This window comes from Seriola lalandi, unplaced genomic scaffold (assembly GCF_002814215.2).
Source record: "Seriola lalandi dorsalis isolate HSWRI2012SDOR001 ecotype SW California unplaced genomic scaffold, Sedor1 jcf7180002054563, whole genome shotgun sequence".
Lineage (NCBI taxonomy): Eukaryota > Metazoa > Chordata > Actinopteri > Carangiformes > Carangidae > Seriola > Seriola lalandi.
The window spans coordinates 2,427,588-2,449,707 of record NW_019525116.1 but is presented as its reverse complement, the minus strand read 5'-3'; the positions used below and the strand labels follow the sequence as shown (position 1 = coordinate 2,449,707).

The 22,120-nt window shown below is 45.1% G+C and overlaps 1 protein-coding gene across 3 annotated transcripts in view; it reads right to left on the bottom strand.

Annotated features, from left to right (window-relative positions):
* Window positions 1-22,120, bottom strand: part of LOC111662481 (myosin-10) — a 50,223-nt gene that overhangs the window by 24,379 nt on the left and 3,724 nt on the right. For all 3 annotated transcript variants that reach the window (XM_023416358.2, XM_023416359.2, XM_087176664.1), the window contains exons 3-4: window positions 17,976-18,132; window positions 1,191-1,218 (exon numbers count right to left, since the gene is read on the bottom strand). In XM_023416358.2, the coding sequence (XP_023272126.1) occupies window positions 1,191-1,218; window positions 17,976-18,132 (185 nt within the window). The remainder of the gene's footprint in view (window positions 1-1,190; window positions 1,219-17,975; window positions 18,133-22,120) is intronic.

Genomic DNA, 22,120 nt, shown 5'->3' with positions numbered 1-22,120 from the left:
GGGGGGGGGGGGGGGGGGGGGGGGGTCACGTGTGGCAGGACCCACCTCACTACGTGACCACTCTGTATCTCCCATCCGCCTCTGTCGCCCGCTCTCTCACAGCTCTCAGATGTCAGCAAGAATTCGCGACTGCAATGCGAGAAATTCTACAAGTTTCATGGGGGGGGGACGGGGGGGGGGGGGGACGCTCCCTGTTCTTCACATACGATACGACATGTGGACATCATGCAACAACACGAGGGGGCTGCTCCTCGCTCGTCCTTCACCCTCACATCCCGTGTGTGACATGGGATACTGAACACAGGTTCACCCCCTGTTTGGTCATGAGACTTCTCATCAGTAAAAGCATGTGATTAAAAAGTGGTTGTTGCAAAGTTAACGTCACATCTGCGTAAACCATAAACACAAGTCGTTCACTGGCTTCACTTGTGTGTTTTTCTAATCAGTATTTCACCTGGAAATATCATTAAACACTTCCAACTCTTCTCTTTTATACTGAAATCAATATAAATGGTTTCACAGTGAGGGAGCAGCCGCTGTAAACTGGGCCTTTGACCACCCTGCTTATTAAACAGTGGGGTGACACAGCTCGAACTGTCACCAACAGGGGGTGTACGTTCTCAGACTTCAGGACGGATTATGCAACAGCTCTTGTCTGTTCGTTGGCAGCGTCAGTTTAAGGCACATTGAAAGAGTGTGGCACTTAATTACTCTCTGCCGTAGTAGATGAAGGCAGGGCACCAAACCACACTCATAACTCCCTCAGTATCGGGTAGAGCTGCGGCACAACCCAGCGTCCGCAAAAAGCTATTTGGAACAAGTCTTTAAATAAAACACAGCAGGGTGATGGGAGCTGGCCAACTGACCTGGGGTGAGAGAAAGATGAAGGGGGATGAAAAAAGATTTATAAGACAAAATAACCAGGTAAACCAGGAGTAATGACCCTTCAAAATAAGCCTCATTATAACCATGTTGTTCTAACTCTTGTACATGTAGAAACATTTAAGGACAAGCAGTGAGACCCCGACTTGATGATCCGGTTAAGGTAGAGCTGTGTCATGCTCATCTTTCCACAGTTTCAGCAGAACCGGCCTTAAAGAACAGAACAACCACCTGACCTCACAGAGAAATGACCCTCAAGAGAGGCGGAGGCAGAAATGTAACAGAGACTGAAGCGTTGTATTACTCACGTGCAAAGGATTGATTGGTCCTCACGATCTGTTCGGAGAAAAAAGAAAAACACAGTCAGCATCTTTCCATCCTCTCAGAGGCTTTAACCTTCACAGCAACAGCAGTAATTACAAAGACAGCCTTTCTGCGGTCACGCTGTTGGACCCTAACACAGTAAAATGCAACTGCGACTTGACCAGTTGTTTTCGCATCAACATGCAAATACTGGAGCCATGCTCGGTAAGATTGTACGGTACATCATTTTTATTTTTTTCCTTGAGAATAACAGGACACACTAAAATATTGCCCCATGCACATCAAAGTCCCGTTAACCCGGTGTGATGTAAAGAGTGAATTTTACAGCCACGAGTCCATTCCTCAGCCCGCACTTCCCTGCAAAGCTGCCCCGTGTACCGGCCATAAACCGACACCAGGACCAGTAACCGAAGCTCTTACACCTTTCATCACAGAGGAATTCAGACCCGGGTCCAGATGACAGGATTAGCCGTGCCCCACTGAAAGCGTGTGACCTCTCAACTCTGAAGGTCCTGCTGCGCACTACAAAGAACTACAAAGACCAGAACCCAGAGGGAACTGACCTGTTTATCAGCAGAGGCTCGAGACCCCCCTCTCATGCTGTCAAAATAAGAGCTCGCCCTCATTTAATACGACCCCACTGGTAAACAACAGGTCACATATTTCCCTCATATTCAGAGGGGATGTGTTGGTCTCTGAATATGTTGAGTTTTACTTTCCCAAACTATCAGTCATGTTCCAAATATATGCTTATGGAATAAAATATAAAATGGTTGTTATTTAAATCATTCTTCATACAATTGAACTATCAAGTGTTTAGGTTGCTGTGGTTTGAGTTGGTCTAAAAGGTCGTATTCCTTCTTCTATCACTTGCTTCAATTGTTTGTTTTTTTTAGCTAAATCAACTACTTCAACTGTTTCCAGTAGTTTTAATATTTAATGATCTATTTCAACTTAACTAAAACAACTTCTTAGGTGAGTTAGTGGCATTAAATTGAATTAATTGACCTCGTGAGATTATTAATGAATGATAAAAAAACAAACAAACTAAATGTCAATTTGATAAACAAATAGAAATGATGCATACTCCAGTTAAAATGAAAGGCGCCATCTAATAGACACGTCACTCAGTCACTGTTTACTGTGACTGAAACCTACAGTCAGGAGCTAAAACTAAAATGTGCTAGTATGTGGAATGGAGCCTGACATCACACGGCTCTTTAGTGGACAGGTGACAAAGATAAAAAGAGCTCGTCCCATGTGTCAACACTGAAGCCCAGAGGACAAACAACATGCGAGGTGTGGGAGAAGCTGCAGGAATACCTTACTGGTAACACATAATGTCTATCAGCACACACACAGTTGAAATGTAAACTTCCTCTCTTATTGAAAAACACACCTTTGCTGTTATAAAACTATTCTGGTTTCCACGTAAGACGACAAAAGGTTTGATGATGATTTTAAAGTAACACTTGTGCCAGTGATGCGAGTCCTCCCGCTGCCCTTCAACACTTATTGACATTCCTGTGGCAGGAAGTGAGGAGATTTTTCATTCCTTGAAAAAGACAAATTTGGCAACACCTCCACATTCCTGAACTCAATAAAACTGAAAGGAATAGGGCCGCACACGAACACACACACACACACACACACACACACACACACACACACACACACACACACACACACTGTTGTAACCATGCTCCTCCTTGCTCCTGACTTCGAGTACGTATTATTGGGGCAACGGGAGCAAACACTGCTGTTGGATATGACACTGTGTTGCGGGGACATTAGAAAACCTGCCTGCAGGTTATAATTGAAGACGTGGTCGGTGAAAAGCAGCAGCTCTTATGGCTAAAACGTTTTCTTTTCATGTGTTCTGTGTTTTCTCCAATGCAGTTCTCTGTGATAATGTTCTCTGACGGGATAATTGTAGCGGTCTCTCTAACGGTCATCCACTCTGTAGGGATGAGCAGCCCTCGGTCACGCCTTGTTGCTGTGGGTCAGTTCTCACTTTAAGCTGTTATCTTTCACCAGATGAAACGACCTTTTGCTTTTGCACTAAAGCGTGAACTTCCCTCGTGTGACAAAAGCTGGTGACCAATGAGTTTGGTCTTTGTTCTGGGAGCTTTGTCTGGACCAAAATGCCTTTCACCCCACAAGTTTAAATGGCTGTTTGAAGGTTAAAATGTGGGTTGTGCCGATGGGACGATGATCTCCGTGACGATATTCGGCTTGTTTTCCCATAAATGTATTAACTTATTATTTTCAGTATTTGTATTATTAAATTAATATCAAATTCAATTTGCCCTGCCACAGTTTCACATTTATAACCACATATAGAACATCTGGACAGTCAACGAGAGAGAGAGAGAGAATTGAAAGCCATAAACAGTAAAACAATGACAGTGTGCATGTGTGTGTGTGTGTGTGTGTGTGCTCCTCTTTCTCTGTCTTGTCTTTTTCCTCATCAAAGCAAATGTAATGCAGACGAGCTGTAATGCAAGTTGTTTGTTCACAAATATGCGTAAACACTCGTGTCGGATGAGAGTCGCCGTGATGATGATGAACGAGCCGCTCAGTTTAACTGCCGCCATCTCTTGATAATGAGGTAGCCTTTGAAACTCGGGGTCAAAGTTTGATTACTTTTCCTGTCCCGTGTTTCACAGCCACGTCTGCATGAAGCTGATGCTTATCAGATGCACCTAATGTTGACTTTCACAAGGCCTCCCCTCCAGTCTGGACTGAGGCACGCAACACTGCGTAACCCTACCGTGAATATGAAAACCACACACACTCGGTGAACGGCCTTTGGAGCTACATCCACTCAGCTGATGATTAAAGAGAGAAGCAGTTCTCATGTGTGACCTCATGCTTCTGAAATTAGCACCTGATTGCAATCTGTCACAGATAAGAAAAAAAAAACCCCAAAAAAACCTGTTACAAATTGTGATTTTGTATTTAAACGTTTCAGCCCGAATTCCCATATAGTTACATAAAGTGCTGCTTTTGATGCCTTTATAAACGCCGTGTGGCAGGAGAAGAAAAAAAAACAAAGCGCAGAGGAATTACCACATGTTTTGTCCCTCTGGCAGATGCAGTGATTTGTTTGGAACTGTGATGGCATGAGCAGTAATAGACACTGAGGCTCTGCAGACAAGAAGACTACAACAAAACAAAAGAAGATGCAGAAAATATATCGCAGTAGAGGCTTTTACTGAAGTCGTAACGGTTCTCCCGTGTTTCTATCGTCATGAATAAATCAGTGTCAGACAGAAAAAACGACTGCAGCATGCTGCGTCTCTGCACAATGTCCTTCTATCCGACATGAGGAAACAGCTTGACCTATGAAAGTGAGACACACACACACACACACACACACCTTTAGACTTCCATTAGATGTACAGTCACTTCATTCTCTGCTCATCATCTGACATCTATTAACCTCGCTTACCTCTTAACACCTTTCATTTGACCTTCTATCCCTCTGCAAACATCCATCGCCTCCACGTCCGAGCCTCTCCACTCTTTCCCCGATAGACAATCCTTAGACACTTCCTTTCACCCCCCCCCCTTATGATTTCAACCCTCTAAAATGTCAGTCAAAACAAAGTAGATACTGACCTAGTGTGCCGGAGGTGTCCTCTCCCATGAAACACATACTGATCCGCCGAGTACACGGCTGTCATCCAAGATGTTTCTGTGGCTCACACATTATAACACAATCCTTTATTATCTTGTTCAGCATCCATTCAGTTTTGGATACAGCCTCTTACATATGCGTTTCATATATGTTATTGTGAATTTGCACATCTTGCAATCGTTGACAGATTAGTCATGACAAAAGATGTTTTTCTTTAGAGTTTTACTTTTTAAAAAAAAATCCCTTAAAACCAGTTAACGTGACCTGTGCTGTTTCAGTGGGTGAGTGTGTTCATCCATCTGGTCCATGCTGCCACCTTGGCCCTCTTGGCAGCTGCTGTTTCCTAGATCGCCATGGCAACTAACTGCTGGGTCATATTTACCCAAGATGCCATGCTGGCTAGGCGGTAGGTGGACCAGTGAAAGTGAACGTGTTCTTCTCTTCCAGTAGCTCATTACTGCCTCACTAAATCTTTACCCGCTTTGTGTTTCCCCTTTTCTCTCTGTTGCTCTCATTTCCCCTCTACCCCCCCCCCCCCCCCCCCCCCATGAGCAGTGCAACGCCAGATTACTCAGACCACTGAAGAGTGGGACCTGAGCGGAGACAAAAATCGCTTTTCCACACCAACAGATGTTTTTAATTTGATCACCTCATCATCCGAACTTTTCGCTGCTTTAGTTATTTCCTCCACAACAACTCACAGCCAGGGGAAATAAGTTAATCCATTCATTCATCAAGTTTTAGGTTAGACCACAGTTCACTCTCTGTTTGGAGGCCAGTTTCATACAAATTCAAACGACAGCACAGGAAGAGGGATCTTTCAGACCAATCAGTATTGCTGCAGCGTCATACCACAGTTCACTGGAGGGTGAAGCACATCACTCCGACTCCATGTTCAAGAGACAGAGCCGGCAGTTTTAAAAACAACACTGTCAGTGGATCTAACAGGCGCTTCCAGACTGTTACTACACATTGGCCTGAGCTGGTAGAAAAGGGGGTCTATAGTGAGCACTGCATTCATTCACTTGTGCGCACAAATCATGCAACTTTGTGCAGGTCTTACTCTATCTTCTCTCTCCGGTTATTTAAGACAACTGCACAGAGTGAGTCTCATGGGTGCACAACACCAACACTCCCATGCACAAATCACACCGCAGGCTCCCATGCTAGGAGACCGGCCCGTCTTACACAGCAGGGCTCCCTTTTCTGCTAATAATTTATCCCCCGCGAGGATTAAACAAACCCTCATTCTTCACATTCCAGCGAATTCCCCCCCTGCTCCCTCCGGCTCCACAAAAGCCCCAATCGTTACCATAACCCCCCCATTACTGACCTCATTTAACCTCGTACAGCCTCTCCCGACTGTAACTCAGTTAATCGCTCTGTTTTCACACCATTACAGGTAACCTATTGTAAACTGGAAGGCAGGAAGAGCGTGTTAAATAATCTACGACACTATGGGATATCTTGGGAAGTGGTCCACCATAATGTAAAAGGAAGTGATTTGTAGTTAATAGGCTAAAAAATGTCTTTTAAAGAGCCAGAGTCTGAGGATGGAAAAAAAAAATTATCATTTGGTCTCCAAACTGAAAAAGGTTTGAAGACCAGACTAACCGCAACCAGCAAACACATTCTTCACATCCCCGGCTCAAACCAACCCTCGGTGTGCAAAAACATTCTTGGCGCAAGGATCATAATTATGTCAATTTATTGTCAATGGTCCTCGGCAATATGGCTCCAGTTCAATGCAAGTCTAACCCGCAAATGGTGCTCCTAATTGTCGCCAACTGTTGTTTTAATAGTAACTCTGTCCATCAGCCGACTGTCAAACAATCCGTGATTACGTTCACACTTATCCTCATTAGTCTGGTTCCTGCGAAAAGATCACTAAAAGGAAAAGTTGAAACCAGCCCCTCGCGCCTCCTAGACTTATTTATGTTTTCAAGGAACTCACTGCCCACACACCCACACACACACACACACACACACACACACATATGTCTGTATATAAGTGTAAATATTCTGCCAGTTATAAAAACAAAAACCCAACGAAGCTACAAAAATGAAACAGGATTTTTGACCTTTTGGGGTCTTTGCAACTGGATGTAACACATTTTCTCCACACTGCAGCTCGGGCTCTCACAATTTGCTTCGTAAAAAGAAGTCGTAAAGTGCAACTGCACACAGTGAAAATTCAAGCACCATGGCAACCACATCACACACATAAGAAATCCCCAGCGATAAAGCCAGTGAGCTGCTCTCTCTCAAACTACTTTTATATGTAGAGAGGGTTACCCCACAGGTGCACGCACACACACACACACACACACACACACACACACACACACACACACACACACACACACACACACACAACTCCCTAGTAGAATATAGTGATTTTATTAGTAGAAAGGTAATATAGAAATGGCGGCTTGCTTACTCATAAAGGCCGAGAACAGAGACAGGACTGAATCCGGAGCTACTTAAAGCTAGACGAACAAAGCTCTAAGTGTGTGTGCGTGTGTGTGCGTGTGCGTGTGTGTGCACGTATGACACAAGTGAGACAGAGCTCATTCACATTCCCAGACAGTGGCAGCAGAAAAGAGTCAGCGTGACCTGGGAAGTGTTGTGGTCCGCGGCCGCCTGCAGTGTGTAACTGTCACTTAGAAGCTTCTGAACAATTATGATAAGACGCAAATTAAACACACTTAAGCAAAAAGGGCTGAGGAAAAGTAATATGCTACATCCTCCAACAGCAGCTGCGATAAGATAAACAGACCGAGGAGCCGTAAATCCTCCAATAGTGATCGCGGTTACACTAACAGTCGTCTTACTTCATTTACTGTGTGGCGGGAGTCTGAAGTGTCTGAATGATCAAAGTGCTTGGGGCTTAGCACAGAGCTATTAAAACATGCACTAACGTGAGGGTACAGTATGCAAAACGGCATCAGGTGAAGAATTTGTTTTTCATTTCAGTGTTAAAGGGGAACTCCAGAGATTTAGTAATGCACTTCCATTAAGTTAGAGGATCCGCAAACAGCAGAAATAATAACGGTCAAAATCAAAGCAGCACAGGCCAAGATATCCTCATTTTATTATGGGTTAGTATGGGTTAAAATGCTGGATCCTACATTTCCCATAATACATCTGAACAATTTCTTTCATTTCAATCAGTGGATTTAACATTTAAGTCATTTTTGTAGCAAAAACATTGACACATTTTCTTGTGAAAATTCACTGCTTATAAGTGAATATTTTTTTTGTACTTTAGTTGAGACAAAAGAAGACATCTGATGATGTCATCTTGGGCTCTGAGACATTGTAATTGGCATGTGAAACTTGCCAATTACAATCGATTATGATAATAATCACTCAGCTCTAGTTGAGAGCATCAGGAACAGGATCTGTACCAATTAATACCAAACAGTTAAGCGTCAGCAGTTAAAGGCTTCATGACTGAGACCATTCATAATATTATTCATAGATATGAGATCATTCATGGATATTCTGGCTCAGAGATCGAGCTCTCTTCAGTTACTACAATGCACGTTTCTGTACATACGGCCTTTTGCAACCACTGAGTGACCAAACAGCTCAACTGAGTTATTCACTGTAATGCTGTTGAACCAGCTGCCAGTTCGGCATTCATGAGCCTACGAACAGAAGGGCAGACAGCCCCACAGAGCTGACTGGCCATTTACGTGTATCACTCTGTGTGTGTGTGTGTGTGTGTGTGTGTGTGTGTGTGTGTGTGTGTGTGTGTGTGTGTCCTGGAATTCGGATGCCCCTGGTTTCCCTCCCTGCCAGCACCGGGGGCCTCTTGGGTGTGGAACAGGCGTTGTTTTCAGGCGGCTGGCAGAGCAACAGAGCTGACGTTAAGGGGAAAATGAGCAGCAGGCGTGGCGGGGTCAGAATGTGGAGGTTATACCTGCTTTTACACTTATTAGCTTGTGTGTTTCATCATCAACCATAAACAATACAGAACCCCAACCCCCCCCCCCCCCCCTGTGCCGGGAAAAACAAAAATGTCATATCGGTGAAGTGCAACATTTTCACACTGTCGCTGAATGAACAATCGGGTGGAGACTGTCCTAAAAATAATCCAACTGATAGTCACAGGACGGTCCCCTGCACCTTTGGCACAACTGGATGCTTCCCACGAGAGGGGAGGGAGACTTTAGAGCAGCTCAGGGATGTGGCTGGCCAGGCGAGGGGCGAAGGGTGTGGTGGGACAGGACCAGACAGGAGGACGGAGAGTGGAAAATGGAGATAGCAGAGATCGGAGTGGCACGTTGGGAGTCTCGATGGAAAGAAGGAAAACAGAAATAGGAGCTTTCCAGGCTATAAATAATGCCATGTCACCTGCTGACATACTTGGAGATGAAATCCTATGGGTGTTTTTCGGGACTTCTGATTTCAGTTGCGGGACAGTGATGACAGTTGGCAGCTGAGATCACGGACAGAAATAGATTGTCATCATGAGGCGAGTGAGCGAACGTCCCCCCGCCCCCCTCTCGGAAATGACAGCAGCGTGTGAGGGACCACCTGGGTGAGCGTGCGAAAAGTGGAGAGAGATCCGACACACACACGCACGCACGCACGCACGCACGCACGCACGCACGCACGCACACACACACACACACACACACACACACCAGGGAGCTATTCTCATCATTTACACCTTGAACTTCTGGTCTCTGAAGCATTAACCTCTCCTGTCTGTCTCTCTCCACCTCTGTCTTCCTCTCTTTCAGAACACAAGCACCAGCTTTGTGAGTGGATCAAACAAATCTGACCTTTTTCACATTAGTTTTTCTGCCTTTTTGTTTTTTGCCCGCTGCGATGTAATGACTTCAGGGATGTCATCTTATAAAAAAGGAAGGACCTCTGACGTGTCATAAATAACATAAGAGCAGCATCAATCTTCTCATCTTGCCCTCCGCCAGAATTATTTGTGAATAAGAGTATATTTTCCAGAATGTTCACAGGCCACTCAGGCCTCCATCTGAAGCTAATCGTATTAAAAAACAACGTTCACATGAGGTCGGATGTGCGACATACGAGTTCCTCTGCTACACGTGAAAAGTATTTCGTGATTAAATTGCAAGTAAGAGCAATGGCGTTAACAGGTTCAAACGGTGGATTTAAGAATAGTGTCACACACTTAAGGAAGGTAGAATCTGTTGCGTGTTAAATTCATTTTCGGAGCTCTATGCCCTGCGGGCTTGTGCTTGGCTTGTGGCGCTTGTGTTATACTGTCTGAGCTGCTCTCTACAGAGAGCATTTAGACAGGATTTTGGAGTCTTTCCTTTTTCAAGTCCCACAAAGCACATTTTTCAAATGCCTCTGATGCAGGGGTAAAATGAGAAAAGTCTGGGAGGGAAAAAGAGGGGTATAGAGAGATAAGAGCAATAGAGAGAGAGAGAGAGAGAGGGAATGTGAGTTGTAGAAAACCAGGTCCCACATGTTTCTCATGGAGATGCGCTGGACTCGGTGTGGTAAACATCCTTGGGCTAATTACAGAACTCTGTAATCTAATATGTCTATTCTCCAGCATTAAGTGTAGTCTATTATCTGCTGCCCTGAAGATATGTGCCATCCATACGGCAGCACAGCAGAGAGACAACACACGGGTGTCGTCGGTGGAATCCCCCCCCCGCGGGGGAGTCAGTGAGCGGGACTGTAACATCTGGTGTGAGGGTGGGAGTGGGACAGTTTAATGCAGTTTGAATAGTTGCTCCACCTGTAACTTGTGTTTGATGCGGAGGAAGAGAAGAGCAATACATCTAAGAGACGAACACACAGAGCGCTACACGGAGGAGAGAGACAGTGAGATGTGTCAGACATCACCCGCAGTGACAAAACAGCAGAACACACAAACACACTCATGCTCTAATTTCCAACAACAGCGAAGGGGTGTGGCGTCTATTCTCTGCCTCTGATACACTCTCTAGTCAGACCATTGTTCCTCAGCCTGTCTGTACGAACTTTAATCATATTCCAGTCATAAACTCATTAGCAGCAATTGCTGCAAATCGGTGCAATTCTGTCATTTTAAACCATGTAAAACATTCTTAACAGAGTGAATCTGAATTTTTTCACGATTCATTTCGTTTTTTATTTCAGCCGTCTCGACTCTACTCAATCCTCCGTGGGTAAAGTTCACCTCAGTTCATCACAGTTCCTGAAAGTTTACAGACAAAGTTTCTGAATGAGAAACTCAGGATTTTGTCAAAACACCAAGGAGAATGAGACGAGTTGCCTTTTGTACCTACATGAAGGACCAGCAGACCCACAAGACAACCGTTTCACTGCTGCACAGGGTGGGTGAGATCCAGGGTCAGTGCCAACATGTGCAGCATAAAACATCACTGTACGCTTCGTAAGCAATGGGGCAGGATTTGAGCATGAATGTCATCTACCCTTTTTAAATATATGATATCCTGCTTTTGGTTTCCGAGTTTTCCTCGAAGGTGTTTTACAAAAATACAATGAAAATCCTAAATAAAAAATAAAGAAGGAGAAAGTAGAAAAAAGCAGCAGGACTCCAGTCTGGTTTTCTACTTATTATCACATCTGCCTGGAAACAACTCCTGTTAAGCTTCATGGACGACGTCTGCTACTGTCACACCTCATCATGTCCATCCATCATCCATTCCTGTCACTGTCAACAAGGATTACCTGTTGAGGGTCCTACGGGAACATATTACACGTTATCACTGGTGCTGCTTAAAGGTCCCTGATAGATTTTCCACACTTCTCTGGCCCGTGGTTCTCCCCCTAAGTATGAACTAAGATGTCTCAAGCTGCAGTTTGCACTATAGGTATAGTGTATATACACATGTACATTTTTGTTGATGCTAACAGAGCGCAAGTGCTGCACAACAGCATGACTACAGAGCGTTTAAATTTAGCCTTGTGCTGTTGGGTGTTGCCTTTAGGCCAATGAAAGGGGAGAGAAAGCAGTTGCAGGGAGATATGGCAGAAAGTATTTGGCAATGTAATCGATTGCAGATGGCAGCCGTCGGGTGGCTTGTTTGGTCCACAGTGGTTCTTTGTGATGGCTAGGCCCACCATAATCCCGGCCGTTTTCGTGTGTATGTGTGTGTGTTTATCCTGGCACCTCCAATATCACAGCGTTAAGCTCCGCAGCCCCGCAGGAATCCAGACACACAAGGGGGAGCAGAGGTTCAGTCACTGTGTGATTGAATCTGATGGAATCACAGGAAGAATATCAAATAATACACTAAATCTGAAGGGGATAAAAAAGTTACAAGAGTGCTAAGTTCCTATTATTAATGGGTCACTGCAGCAGTGTCAAGTAGAGGTGAAACTATTATTAAAAATATCTTCAGATTAAAAGTTAAATGCCATCTAAAATGAAAAAAAGTGATATGATTTGGAGTCTTGGATAAGCGCCAGATTTTTAGCGAATGCGTTCAGTTTATAGATGAATAACTACACACATGTCATCAGTAGCTCATTAAACAGAGTGACAGAGTGGAACAAGCAGCACGTCAAGATAGCTGCTGGCTCCCTGGTCACGGCGGGTTGTAAGGTTACGGGTGTTAGCGAGAGGGCAGTCACGGCATCGGTCAGGCAACCCTATCTGCGGCGCTGACGCTCCCGGTATCGCTGCTATGCGTCTCTCATGACAACACTATCTAAGAACGAGGGCAATACATGACAGCAGCTCTACCTTAAATCATCTCCTCTCTCAGAAACCCTCTCTCGGCTGCACAACCGTCTCCAACGCTCACACAGACACACACCTACCACCATGGCTCGGTAGCTGAGAGTGTCGACTATTGACCACACATGTGTAAAGTCATACAGATTAGCTGATATACAGGTGGACTCACCTGTGGGTCTGGCTAACCTGGATATCTCAATCATCACTTATATAATGTATGGTGAAAAAAGAATTTCAGTCTCCACATTCATAGTTATTCTGTGATTTAAGCCAAATGTCTGTAATTCATCAGCCTGGAATATCGAGAAAAAAACAAACTGTGTCAACTGAGGATACAAGGCATTTAAAAAAAAGCCAAGATTCAGGTTCCTTTGCATGAAACAGTCACATCCATATGCATGACGACTGACACGCAGCAGCTTCCCCAATGACCTCCCTGTCCAGACTAGGTAGGAAAAAAATGTCTATGTGTGTACATGTGGGGAGAAGCGTAACTATAAATCAGACCTGATGTACGACCCCCGCACAGAAATATGATGTTATCCTGTATGAACTCTACAGCTGTCTGCCATTAAAGACGCATCTGCCTGCGTGTATTTGTGTGTATGAGTGTGTTTGCGGTACATTCATGCAAGCAGGCATGCTGCTGTCTGAAAGTCATCTCTTCAACATGTACAGAGCACAGACAGTCTTTTTGAAGACCCGGGGGGGGGGGGGGGGGGGGGGGGGGAGTCCCTGACCCTCTACACCTGTCTTGTCACTCAGGCCCCTGGGTGTGTCCTCCACCAGTCCCTCGCTCTCCAGCTCTCACTGCCCCAACAAGAGAGGCCTCATTTCCCAGGGAAGAGCTCTGTAGCTCTAGGCCTCCCTGCCTGCACCCACACACACACACACACACACACACCCACCCACACCCACACACCCACCCACACCCACACACACACACAGCACCCTGGTCCCAGCCCCCTTCAGACTGCACAAAGCCCCCATTGTGAGGCACAATGCTGGCCGCCCCCTCTGCCTTTCCCCTGTACCCTCTGCTCTGTCCCCCCCCATAACTCTGTCTCTTCTGCCCCTTCTTGCTTTTGCCTGACTCCCTCTTTCTCTGCTTTTCAGTGTTCTTCGCTTTCTTCCCTCTTTACCCGCTCCTCTTTATTCTTAAATCTCCACTACCAATCCTGTTTATCGTGTCTGTAGGGGTCTTGTGTCCCGCCCTCTTTTATCCCAGCTCAACCCTTTCCCCCCCCAACATCCCCTTCAATATTAAGGGCCTTCGACATTCCCTCTCCTCCCCCGTCTCTCCCTGCGTGGCACCTCCCTCTCGACTCCATGTTCCAAGACATTTTCCACTTCTCTGACCGTTGCGTCACGTCCTATATCCTCTTCTCCGCTCTGCTGGATGACAGACATTTCATATCGAGAAGCATCTGCAGCTCATGCAAGGTGGGACTCATGATTGCTGCTGGAAACAGAATACAGAATGTAACTGTCTCTCTGCAGTACCGTTTCTGACATTTATGGACATGTTTTTTTTTTTTTTAACAACATTAGGGAATTTAGGAACATTAAACTCTACTTTTGCTGTGGGTACATCTGTCTATGCTTTGGCACAGATTTAACAGTTGCTTTTTTTGTTTGTTGCTTTTCTAAAGGGTTAACTGAGTCCCATTAAGGACAGTATGATCCAAAACAAAACTGTATTTGTTGGCACTGCCAGCTAATACCAGTGTATTTCATGCCTTACAACAGTGTCTTCTTGTTTGTACCCCATGAGCTTATTAGTAAAGTTTATAAAGTATAAACCAAAAATATGCACTGAGCAACCAATGACAACACGGCATTGACCAATTGAAGGTGCCACTGTACTGAGGAAAAAGCCAGGCTGCACACACAGCAGCAATCATAGCCAAATGTGGCTGCTCTTTCTGGCCATAAACCCACTTTTCTTTTTTCTTTTTTTTTCTGCCTGTGTGAGTTCACCAATTTCAATTGGATTTCGAGCACACAGCCTTGGTTGTTCCTGCAGCTTCTTCTGCACAATCTTTGTTGAGATCTAATCCACGAACCTTTGCATTTATACGTGTTATTAATAATAATCACATTTATTCCGCCCACACTGTGATTGGGACCATGATGTAAGACAGTGCACTCTGTGTGCATTTTTCAACATGTGCTTTTCCTATGTAAAGATAAGATATCCAGACACATGAAGGCATGTTAACGTGTGAACTTGGTAGGAAGCACAAATAACAACATGAACAGGTTGGTGGGAGGGTCGTTTTAAGCTTTACTCCTGGAATAAACAACGATTCATGTTTTCTGTGTGACTGAATGTCATTCATCCTTCTCCCGCTACTAACAACCACACACCTGGAGCGGACTGCACTTCTTGAGTCTCTTGAGCTGCAGAAACACTTCTGTACAGTGCGAGTCTGCCCAATCTGTCTTCCTGAGAAACAGCGGCATGAGCCAGAAAACGGACGACCAATTAATTACGAGCTGAAAAAAAAAAAATGAATGAAAACGGTGAAACACACAATCGCATAAAGACACAGGGGAATCTGGAAATCTGCCAGGTACTTAGCTTTGTGTTCTGACTAGTTGAGAAGTGAAATAAGAGAAAACGGGGACACGACGTTGACAGTTAAACAGAGGCCCAGCCATGGCAACCCTGGCTGTATCTTGACGTGGAGGAGTGATGAGAAGGTGGACATTCCACACACTTGTCCTCCTGTGTTCCCTGATCAAAGCAGGAGAAGGAAGGAACAAAGCAAACTGAGCTACCGCAAAGCTTCCAGCAGAGCTGCGGTTTGTATTTTTCATGTTAAGTGAAAGGCGACCGAAATGCCTTCAAGGATGTGGGGGAATTTTCCTCTTCAGCGTCTTCCAAGCCAGAACATTCTGGTTGAAAGAAAGAAAAAAAAAAAAGAAAGGAGAGGAGAGGACTGAACAAACTGGTAAGGAAAGCAGAGAAAAGGGTGGAAATGAGAGGGCCCAGCTGTTCTAGTCACCGAGAGAAGAAAGAAAGCAATTACAAAACAGTAGGAGTTCCTAAATAGTTTGCAGTGGATTCGGGAGCGTTAAAAGACGGACGCAGCTTTCCTCACTCTGAACAAAAGAGCAGCCATATCGAACAGACTGAAGGAGATCCGCTCAGTAACACACACAACAGTCCCTCATCGCTGCCGCCCATACTGTCACTCAACAAGTGACACCTCTATTCCACATCCCAGGGGAAGGTTATTTCGGTCACACAACCACACACGCAGGTATCCACGGTGACGCACCCCCCCCCCCGCGCAGGAGGGAGGCCAGCAAGCGGGTAACGGACTGACCTGGACTACTGTGACAACCTGACGATGACTCAGCTTGGAGAATTTAGCACAGCACAGTATGGAGGGCTGGGAGAGTGATGACCTCATTCCACTGGCTGCCGCCCCCCCCCCCCCCCCCTTTGTGAGGGACAGCGGTCCGAAAAAAAGAATGAACACCGGCGACAGAGAAAAGAGGGTCAGAGAAAAGAATGGTGGCACAAGAGAGGCGTCCCATATCTAGACAAACATCCTGCATAGTGATAATAGGATGGGGACGAGTGTGTGTGTGTGTGTGTGTGTGTGTGTGTTTGTGGTTCTGAGTAAATCTATATTTAGAGTGTGAAACATATGCTTAGTCTAACCGAAGGGATACAAACAGGAGGAAATAAATGAAGTGACTTTAGAAGTTGCAGCATTAGTCTCATATAATACAAATATAGGATTTACATGAGACACTTTAGGGGCTCCTGAGGCAAACTTTGAGAATGGATGATCCACGGTCAAGGCTCCAGACTTACGCTCAGCTGTGTGGAGAGCCAGGCTGCTGAGAACCAGAGACCAGAGCACGGCCTGAGGGCGTGTAATAACAGGGAGCCTACGGCAACATCAGTTAGACACTCAAACCCTGGAGCTTCACAGCTGCGGCTGCGGCCGCGGACGTCGACCAGACGACCAATGACGACGTCACATCAAAGCTGACGTGCGTCGGGACAAATAAAAGAAAAAATAACAGGGGAAACATTGGCAGAAAAACATGCCATTTAGAAAAAATATATACCTTTGATGTGAAACAACATTTTCAGGAGGGAGAAACTAATACTGTTGTTCCGCAGTTTGACAGTGATGGCACACAGCAGAGCAGAAAGGCTGTCTAAACACTGATAGACTCTGATAAAGGTTCTGCTTATCACAGCGGTTCTTCTACATCAGAGATTCAAAAACAATTAGTCAGAATCCAAAGTGGGTCACAGTCCTGTGTCTTGTGGGTCTTTACTTTGTAAACATGCTCACATGAAACAAATTTTTCGAAAAGGCAGCAATGTGCAGACGAGTGTGTGAGCTTGGATACGAGTCGTTGTTGTACAGCGTAACGTGCTCTATTTCTCTTTCTGGCTTCTTGCCTCTGATAGGTGGATGATTTGTGATCGGCCCCTCCATTAACTGTAAAAAAAAATAAAATAAAAAAACTCACAGTGTGAGTATGCAACAGCTGCAGCTCATGGCAAGGAGCTTAGCCGTGTGAGTGTGTGTGTGTGTGTGTGTGTGTGTTTGAAGGATGATGACAACTCTACAGGATCAGCGCAGCAGGTTTAGTTAATGACAACCTGACAACTGATGCTGGTTCAACCTGGTGCGTCTCCGCCGGCGCTACAGGCTGAAACACTGTAGAAATCAAATGTGGTCTGAAGGAATAAAACAGACTAAATCTGTGAGGAAAAGTCTCGTTAAGCTGCTGAATAACTCCGAAACAGTAATATGATTTTCAAATAGAAAAACATCGTTCTTAAATAATGACATCAGAATGATTTGAACTTGTGTGCTTCAAAAAAAAAAAAGCTTGAGTGGTTCAAAAACAAATCAGCTCAGAGTTCAGAGAAATAATGGTATAAAGAGCCAGGGTGTTACATAAGCGTAGCACACCACTTGCCAATAATATTGAGAACACGCTTAGTATGAGCAACGCGACTTAACACTTCAATCCCAAATCCTTTGCCCAGTGTTTTACTGTGTGAACGATGACGGTGACCAGCCTCTTATTACCACACAATTACCAACGAGCCACATGACACTGGTGATACAACAGCTTCTATTTGACCCCTCCCCTCTCCTCCATGAAAAGCAGACTTCTCGGACATAATCAGTGATGTCACATCCTCGCTGACCTTGTGACCTTTCACTCATTTTCTTTACACTTTTTTTTCACACACTAATCTCCTGGACTATGCGGCCAAACCCCACGCTGCCTGCAAGCGAGCTAAACTGAGCTACCCAATTAACTGCACCTATTACCACCATGATTCACACCGATGTGAATCCTGATGCATCAAACCTTCATAAACCTGCCAGTGAAGGCCAGTGGAAGCAAGATAAAAAGGTCAGTTGATAGCGTGTGTGATACCTTGCAGCATGCAGCGGTATGCTGACTCAGAGATGGCATAGATGTGTGGAGGCATCTCGTGCCGCTTCTTCCCTCTGTACATCTCAATGATGTTCTCTGAATAGATGGGCAGGTTCTTGTAGGGGTTGATGACCACGCAGAAGAGGCCAGAGTATGTCTGTAAAAAACAAAGATATAAAACAGACAAATATGGGAAATCAAAATACAGTTATGGACAAAAAGAGACTGCAGCTCAAAACCAGAACCACCATTTTCTTTTAAAATACAAAAACAAATTAAATCCTGCTTAAAACAACGGGCGAAGTAAACTCTCAATAGCCAGAATTGAAAGTGGATATAAACAGAATAAGTAAAACATCAATGTTCGTTCATCTGGCCTGCATTGCATCAGTGCAGCAAGATTTATCATTACCCATTTTTTAGGAGCTTACATCATCGGAGTGGTGATAGACACAGGGCAGACTGATGGAGCCAGACAGAACCGAGGAGATGGCGACTAAATGAAACACTGAACAGACTCTTGTGCGAAAAAACACAAAGGCCCCAAAAGTCCCAGTGAGAAACTTTAAATTGGAAACAGCACAACAATAGAATGTGAGCGGTGTATGAATATCATACAGACTCATGTTTGCAGCCAGTGGCTCGCACTGTAAACATTTAGCCTCGTTTCTGACTTGCGGTGCTGCATTAGGCCGTGTAATTAGCCCGAAGATGTTTCCCCGGAGAGTGTGTGTGGTATGAATGTTTCTCGGCTATGCCAGGCAGCGAGGAATGAGTGAGAGGCCCCGGTGGGGCCGTGGTTCTCTCTTATTCTGCAGATGCTATAGGGGCTTTGCATTCCCCCTGTATGGACCACAAAGAGAAAGAGCTGCTTACCAGTTGTATGACTTTCATCACTGGCATGTTAGGATAAGCCTAGAGGCCCACACAAATGCCTACCCCATCTACCTCATACAGCACATACCTGTTGAACGTAAAGCTTAACTACACTTATATATAAGCATATGTAATATATTGACCTTACATCTTTGCGAGGAGTGAAAGAGAATAATAATATTTATGCTCCAATTGGAAATCACAAAACAAATTACACGTACACTGAACCGCCTACAAATAAACACAGATCACATACAGACACAGGCGCGATGGATGTTATGCAGGAGTCAGACCCCAGGAATCAGAGGCAGCTGGCTCCCCGCTGGCTCCAAGGTCAGAGACATGTTTGTCCCGTCTCCTTCTGGGACTGTACATTACATTCACTCTACAGTGACTTGTTTTTTTCTTTTTACAAAGCAAACAAAACAGAGGTATAGAGAAGGATACTTCTAAACTATGACTTGTGAAAAGTTTTGTGATGACGTTGAAGTAGGCTCCTCTCTTGACTGCCAACATGGCCCCAGAAGTTAATAAAAAAAACACATGTTCGCTACAGACTAATAAATGACCGAGCCTCTGTTTTAATGAGCTTTAATTGTTTCAAGAGCTGTTTATTCTGTTGCCCCCCCCCCCCCTTCTGTTACATATCATAGTACGGTGAAGCCAATACTCAAGATGTAATATTTAGAAAAACTAACTCACGATATCAAAGCATCAAGACATCTGCTTCTTAATTAAACCTACATTTAAGGCTGAGTGGGGCACCGTGCCACGAGTGACTCAGCAGCCACAGATTGATAAAAGGGGCCCCAGAGAGCAGACAGCATACTGTAGCTGTTACGTAACAGCTCAGTTAGGGTCCTCAGTCGGCACTGAGCAAGTGATGCGCTGCACTGCTGATACAGAAAAACAAAATGGGAAAGGGGGAGGAAAAAAGGGCTTGGTAAGAAGAGTGAGGCGGACAGAAATGAAGAGCGCAGCAATGATCCAGCTGACAGAGCTCCCCGAGGTCCAATCCAGTCGAGAGGCAAGAGGTGTAACAAACCCTGAACCGTGTTCTCAGCCTTCCTGTAAATTGCCAACCAACCTGAGGGGAGGAGAGCTCAGAGAAAGGGAGGGAGGGAGGGAGAGAGAGAGAGAGAGAGAGAGAGAGAGAGAGAGAGAGAGAGAGAGAGGGCCTGCTGAAATTCTAACTCCCCACTCTCCTTTTTCGAGGCTAATGAAAAATTAATTCCCCCCTTATCTGAAAGCTGGAGCAGCAGCTATAAATAGGGGGGTCTGTTCTGTTCTTTCCAGTTCTGCGACATGCAGCACTGGAGCAGCTGGCGAGGCTGCGGAGAGATACGTGTGCATGGACTGTAGGTTCAATGTGGACTGTTAAAAATGTGAAAAATAAAGAGTGCATTGTTATTTTGTGTCTCTACATGTATGTTTTATTTGGTTAAAAATGCATAGAGCACTTAATAGGTAGTCTCTTCTTGAAAATGGTGCCTAATTTTTAGGTTTTATTTCTCTTCATTTCTTATGAAACATAATATGATCTCTAAAATAACATCAGTGCTTGAATTTGTTTTATTTAGGACAAAGTTAGAGGTCCTGTATTAATCCCCCCAAAAATCCCCCAAAATCAAAAAGAAAGAGGGAGTACTTTCTGCATGCTTGTTGCTGTGATGCTGCTGCTGCTTCCCATTCAGGAATTGTTGTGAAAAATCCTACTGGATCGATGCCGTCTAAAGAGCATGTCGCCACCGTTAGCAGAGCATACGACTAACTCAACACCACCTGCCAAACCGCCATGCCTGGCCTCGTCCAGGAAAGAGAAGGTGATATTTCCACTGTGAAATCAGATCCAGGGGAGAGGATATCGTGGCCTAGTAACAGCTGAGCAACACACAGGCAACAGCAGACACAACAGCCGACCCCATCTGCCATCTCTGACCAGTCAGGCAGCGTGCCGACGTGGATGGGCCGTTCCTCCACCAGGGAGGCTGTAGAGGACACTCTGGGTGCAGACCTTGACCACTCCCTTGACAGGGCTAGGGATTTCATAACAAAGCTAACAAATACTTCGGACTAGGCTGTTGAAATATGATCAATACACTGAGGTGCATGGTATCAAATCACAATGACAGCAGCAGGACACTTTGTGCTTTAATAAGTTGGACATTTTAGAGCAGGGTGGCATTTGGGTTCAGATTCATACTGCAGTCTAATAATAATGCAGTGAATAATCAGGCTTCTGTTTATCAAAATCACGGTGACATGACAAGCAGACAGAATATCAGAGGTTACATCAGGGCCCTGTAAATGTCCTGCACAAAGAGAGACTGCATGTGACTTTAATTCAAACATGTTAAAACTCCCCCTCTCTCTGCAGGGAGACGAGAGTGAGAATGACTGTGCATTTTTGTTTTCATTTCTTTTTCTATGCTGCTTCACCTGTTGCACTGCAGCAGATCCAGCATTAATAAACACAGCAAGTTTTGAGAAGAAGAATCGGACACATTTGGCTGTCATATATTTAGCATTTGAATCATATTCAAAATTCCACAAATGGGAAGGATTCAAGAAATAAGATCGAGTGAAGATGCATGAAAGAAAGAAAGAAAGAAAGAAAGAAAGACATAAAGTCCATGTCATTACAGTGAGCCAGAGAAGAGGGAGTGTGGGAAAGGGAACAGAGTTGGTGAAGATATGACGGACACTGAGCAGCAGCAGAGCTGAAGTGGGCGGCAGGAGACAGACAGACGGACAATCTTTTTTGCCGTGGAAGAATGCTGAGGCTTTCTGACAGCTGAGGCTTATCTAGCGACACAAAGGCCCGCTTGTGGACCCCGCTAGAGTGGCGCGGCCTAGTGTGTAGCACTGTGGTTAGCCTGTGACTCACCACCTCACAGACAGAAAGCCGCTACAATAAATGAGTTGGCCCAACAGACTGACTGGCTTCACACACATGGAGCCATCAGGTGGGCAAAGGGCCACGGAAAGAGCCAGCACAGGACAGACCAGTCACACATAGAACAGAGAGAGCTAAGATTAAGATTACAGGCCAGTTAAAGTGTGAGATTGCAACCCGCAGAATAAACGAAAGCGAGACCATCGTCACACGTTTGCCAAGATTACCGGAAAGCTGCCGGGTGTTTGTGGGGAAGGGGTGTTAGCAGGCGAGCTGGACAGCGCCACTGACTCATCTAGTTTGACGGCCGCTGAGTCTAACTTTGAAAACTCAATGTGAAGGCCATGCTCCACCACATTCACTTACATTTTCA